The sequence below is a fragment of the Thunnus albacares genome, chromosome 15 (assembly GCF_914725855.1).
Source record: "Thunnus albacares chromosome 15, fThuAlb1.1, whole genome shotgun sequence".
In the NCBI taxonomy this organism is placed as follows: Eukaryota; Metazoa; Chordata; class Actinopteri; order Scombriformes; family Scombridae; genus Thunnus; species Thunnus albacares.
Window position 1 is genome coordinate 29528213 of NC_058120.1, and position 6000 is coordinate 29534212.

The 6000-nt window shown below is 44.4% G+C and overlaps 1 protein-coding gene across 1 annotated transcript in view; it reads right to left on the reverse strand.

Annotated features, from left to right (window-relative positions):
• Positions 1–6000, reverse strand: part of hectd1 (HECT domain containing 1) — a 44169-nt gene that overhangs the window by 9849 nt on the left and 28320 nt on the right. The window contains 4 exon segments of the mRNA XM_044375929.1: positions 128–559; positions 1664–1885; positions 5034–5547; positions 5549–6000. Of these exon segments, the coding sequence (XP_044231864.1) occupies positions 128–559; positions 1664–1885; positions 5034–5547; positions 5549–6000 (1620 nt within the window).

Below are 6000 nucleotides of genomic sequence, written 5' to 3' on the forward strand. Positions count from 1 at the left end.
GTGAGTGTGTGAGTGTGTGAGTGTGTGTGAGTGTGTGAGTGTGTGAGTGTGTGTGAGTGTGTGAGTGTGTGAGTGTGTGAGTGTGTGTGAGTGTGTGAGTGTGTGAGTGTGTGTGCACGTTAGTTACCCGGCGGGGGGATCTCCAGGTCGGTGGTCTGCTGGACGTTTGTTCTTCCTGGTCGGGGGTCGAAGGCGGGGACCAGAGCGGAGAACTGTCTCTTCAGGACGAAGTCGTCGTCCCACGTCCTCCTGCGACCTCCTTTGGTCTCGTACTCCTCCTCCTCCTGCAGGACAGCAGGACACACGGTCATCATCTCTTCCTGTTACGCACGAATCGCATTAAAACAACAAAAAAGTTCTGGTATTGTTTTATAAAACTCGTAAAGAAAACAACAACAACGACAACAAATAAAAGATTTCCATACCAGGACCTCCTCGTACTCCTGGTCCTCCTGATTGTCGTCTTCGTTCTCGTCATCGTCGTCGTCGGGCTCCGGAAGGTCTTCCTCGTCATCCAGCTCGGCCAATAGTGTGTTGGCACGACAACTGTCCAGGAAGTCTACAGGAAGTTGAAAGAGAGACACAGACACATGAGGAAACATAATAAAGGAAGGAACATCTGGAAATCCACTTCCTGCTTTCATGGTTTCTACTGATAGATAATTATTGTTTACTGTCGACAAAACAGCTTCAACAAAACAGCTTCAAACACTCAGAAAACACCTGAACTCACTAATGTTTCACTGATAAAAACATTAAACATCATCAGACGGACAGAAACGAAACAATTAACCAACTGAAAAGTCAACTGACAGAAAATTAACCAACTAAACTAAAAATGTGGATTCTCTGGGTTTTTTTCTTAATTTATACATGTAACCACCAGATGTGTTGGAACTCTGCTGTTTTTGCTGGATTATTATCATTTGATGTATTTTATTCAGGTTTAAATCAGCTGAAACGTTGAAGGTACAAGATCGAGTTTTTCTAGGAGACATTCATCTTAAACCTCTTCTTAGTATTTATTCAATACGCTGTCTGAACGTCTAGATTTGGTCTTCAGATGCAGGTGTTGAACCGCCTGTTGGACCCTGATAAACCTGCCTACAGGTCTTCTTATAATATTATTTTATCTGCCTGGAGCTTCAAGTAGGAAATGAAAGCTTGGTCATATTTTTTTAAATCAGATATTTTGATTGAACCAATCAGTTTAGTTATCAGATTTATTATATTTTACAGTGTTTTATTTATCTGTTTGTGTTCTAACAACATTAAACTAACTTTTGTGCTAAAAAAATGTTTTTATATTTTGCAAAGTGAAAGAAACTGAAACTCGACCCGGCATCAAGCTCCACTTGTAAAGGGAATATTATAATATTTATGACATCTTATAGTCTAAAAGATGAACATAAGTCATGAAAACACTCAGTAGTTCAACCACTAAAAATATGGAACTTGAGGATAAACAATGTTTTTCACTGTTTTTCACTTATGTGCAACACAGAGCCGACAAATGATTAATATGACCAGTGCAAGAAGGTTAAACGTGACATTTTAGAGCTGGAGGCTGCTGCTGGATGTGAGAAGAGTTAGACAGCAGGTTAGCTGAAGCAGGCCGAGTGTGTGAGTGTGTGTGTGTGTGTGTCTGTGTGTTGTCACCAACCATAGAGAGAGAACTCAGCCTCCTGGCCCGTGTCGCTCTCGCTGGACGTGGACGTCAGGCTGGTCGTCAGGGTGTTGCTTAGCAACTGGCCCACCGACAGACCCGTGGTGGCCGTGGCTACGTTATTGCTGCTGGTTACTATGGAGGTTGACATGGTAACGGTGGAGGTGGTGCCAGTGGTGGTGAGGTTAGGAAAGCTCTGAGCACCCATGAGAGGAGAAGCTGCAAACAAACAAACAAACAAACAAACACAAACACAAACAAAGGGCAGTTAGTTGGTCAGAAACCAAAGAGACGAAGCAGCAGGTGAAGCTCGTTAAGCTCTAATCAGCTGACTGGAAACAGCGGATTGGCTGGAGGCTCATGCTGTTCACCCAGCAGGATGCAGGTCTAACGTCTGACTGAAACTACTGCGAGTCTCACGTCTCTGCAGGTCAAAGGTCACACCTGGGATCATCTTTACTTTACTGACAAGAGACCAGTAAATAAATACCATATAACGGCAACGTCCACGGTTCACAGCCTTCTCTTCTTCTCTTGTTTCCTGTCTCGCTACACTGACTCTCAAATAAAAACAAAGACTGTTACTAGAAGAGACCAAAAACCCTTTAAATGTTGTTAAAGTTAGTATCAGCTGACTGCTGCTCTACTGTACACACTCATCTGAAGAAAACCTGACACCTGACCGCAGTACTGGTGCAGTATTAGTACTTATTAGTAGTTATTGTGCAATATTAGTGCAGTAATACTGTGTAAGTGTAAGTAATATTGCAGTATTGGCACTCACTGGCAGTAAACATGTAGTATCAGTGTGTAATATTGCAGTACTCACTAGCAGTATCTGTGTGTAATATTGCAGTACTCACTAGCAGTAATAGTGTGTAATATTGCAGTACTCACTAGCAGTAACAGTGTGTAATATTGCAGTACTCACTAGCAGTAATAGTGTGTAATATTGCAGTACTCACTAGCAGTAATAGTGTGTAATATTGCAGTACTCACTAGCAGTAATAGTGTGTAATATTGCAGTACTCACTAGCAGTAATAGTGTGTAATACTGCAGTACTCACTAGCAGTATCAGTGTGTAATATTGCAGTACTCACTAGCAGTAATAGTGTGTAATATTGCAGTACTCACTAGCAGTAATAGTGTGTAATATTGCATTACTCACTAGCAGTAACAGTGTGTAATATTGCAGTACTCACTAGCAGTAATAGTGTGTAATATTGCAGTACTCACTAGCAGTAATAGTGTGTAATACTGCAGTACTCACTAGCAGTAACAGTGTGTAATATTGCAGTACTCACTAGCAGTAATAGTGTGTAATATTGCAGTACTCACTAGCAGTAATAGTGTGTAATATTGCATTACTCACTAGCAGTAATAGTGTGTAATATTGCAGTACTCACTAGCAGTAACAGTGTGTAATATTGCAGTACTCACTAGCAGTATCAGTGTGTAATATTGCAGTACTCACTAGCAGTAATAGTGTGTAATATTGCAGTACTCACTAGCAGTAACAGTGTGTAATATTGCAGTACTCACTAGCAGTAATAGTGTGTAATATTGCAGTACTCACTAGCAGTATCAGTGTGTAATATTGCAGTACTCACTAGCAGTAATAGTGTGTAATACTCACTAGCAGTAACAGTGTGTAATACTCACTAGCAGTATCAGTGTGTAATACTGCAGTACTCACTAGCAGTAACAGTGTGTAATATTGCAGTACTCACTAGCAGTAATAGTGTGTAATATTGCAGTACTCACTAGCAGTAATAGTGTGTAATACTGCAGTACTCACTAGCAGTATCAGTGTGTAATACTCACTAGCAGTATCAGTGTGTAATACTGCAGTACTCACTAGCAGTAACAGTGTGTAATATTGCAGTACTCACTAGCAGTAATAGTGTGTAATATTGCAGTACTCACTAGCAGTATCAGTGTGTAATATTGCAGTACTCACTAGCAGTATCAGTGTGTAATATTGCAGTACTCACTAGCAGTATCAGTGTGTAATATTGCAGTACTCACTAGCAGTATCAGTGTGTAATATTGCAGTACTCACTAGCAGTAATAGTGTGTAATACTCACTAGCAGTAATAGTGTGTAATATTGCAGTACTCACTAGCAGTATCAGTGTGTAATATTGCAGTACTCACTAGCAGTATCAGTGTGTAATATTGCAGTACTCACTAGCAGTAATAGTGTGTAATACTCACTAGCAGTATCAGTGTGTAATATTGCAGTACTCACTAGCAGTATCAGTGTGTAATATTGCAGTACTCACTAGCAGTAATAGTGTGTAATACTCACTAGCAGTATCAGTGTGTAATACTGCAGTACTCACTAGCAGTAACAGTGTGTAATATTGCAGTACTCACTAGCAGTAATAGTGTGTAATATTGCAGTACTCACTAGCAGTATCAGTGTGTAATACTCACTAGCAGTATCAGTGTGTAATACTGCAGTACTCACTAGCAGTAACAGTGTGTAATACTGCAGTACTCACTAGCAGTAACAGTGTGTAATATTGCAGTACTCACTAGCAGTAACAGTGTGTAATATTGCAGTACTCACTAGCAGTAACAGTGTGTAATATTGCAGTACTCACTAGCAGTAATAGTGTGTAATATTGCAGTACTCACTAGCAGTATCAGTGTGTAATATTGCAGTACTCAATAGCAGTATCAGTGTGTAATATTGCAGTACTCACTAGCAGTATCAGTGTGTAATATTGCAGTACTCACTAGCAGTAATAGTGTGTAATATTGCAGTACTCACTAGCAGTATCAGTGTGTAATATTGCAGTACTCACTAGCAGTATCAGTGTGTAATATTGCAGTACTCACTAGCAGTAATAGTGTGTAATATTGCAGTACTCACTAGCAGTAACAGTGTGTAATATTGCAGTACTCACTAGCAGTAATAGTGTGTAATACTCACTAGCAGTAATAGTGTGTAATATTGCAGTACTCACTAGCAGTATCAGTGTGTAATATTGCAGTACTCACTAGCAGTAATAGTGTGTAATACTCACTAGCAGTATCAGTGTGTAATATTGCAGTACTCACTAGCAGTATCAGTGTGTAATATTGCAGTACTCACTAGCAGTAATAGTGTGTAATACTCACTAGCAGTATCAGTGTGTAATATTGCAGTACTCACTAGCAGTATCAGAGTGTAATATTGCAGTACTCACTAGCAGTATCAGAGTGTAATATTGCAGTACTCACGAGCAGTAATAGTGTGTAATATTGCAGTACTCACTAGCAGTAATAGTGTGTAATATTGCAGTACTCACTAGCAGTAACAGTGTGTAATATTGCAGTACTCACTAGCAGTAATAGTGTGTAATATTGCAGTACTCACTAGCAGTACTCATGACGTTCCTGCCCAGCGTGTTGGTGTTGTTGTCGCTGCTGCTGCGGCTCAGGTTCATGTTGTTGGTGGCGTTGGTGCGTGACATGTTGGGTGCGCGGCGGACGAAGGACTCCATGAGGCTGGCCTCACGAGACGACAGGTTGGGCACGCTGGCGCTGGAGCTCATGGGAGCGCCGGCGGCCAGCAGAGAGCTGACCGACAGCCGGGCGTTGGCTGCTGAGCACAGAGGCCTCTGGGAAGGCGTGTCCTTGCTGGATGATTCCGACACCGAGCTGACGTCGGGGGAGCTCACGCTCACCAGCCCCATGGAGATCGCCGTCGCCGGGTCGGTCGCGGCGTTCGCCGTGGATGTGTCCTTGTTTCTGGCGTCGTCGCCGGGGGCGGGCGTGTCAGCTGTGAGCGTGCCGGAGCTGGACGCAGAGCCGGACCCGCCCTCCACCGCGGAGGACAGCACGACGATGGGCTCCTGCTGCTGTCCGTCGGAGCCGACCCCCCCCCCCCGTGACTCCTCCCACCCCGGAGCCCTGGTCGAGCAGCAGCCCCTCGGCCCTCCTCTCCAGCCGCAGCCCTCCCCCGGGCAGCCCGGCCGACGAGCTCAGGCTGATGTCGGAGGAAGAGGCGACGCTGCAGACGGAGCTGCTGCTGCCCTTCCTGCTGGAGGAGCTGGCCCCGCCCAGCGACGTGGCCCCGCCCTTGTCGGGACAGTTATTTTTCACCAGGCTGCTCCACGACTGCTGCTGCGAGGAGGACGAGGTGGACGAAGACGAGGAGGAGGTGGTGGTGGTGCCGCCGCTGGCCGCCGGGGTCGCGGAGGGTCCCACCGTGGAGGAGGCGGGGCCTGAAACAGTGGATGAGACAGGTTTGGGTGACGGCGCTGTGGCAGCCGACTCAGGGTCGTACCCTGGAGCAAGCTTGAGGTCAAACTTCCCTTCAGCGCCCATACGGTAAGAGTTAG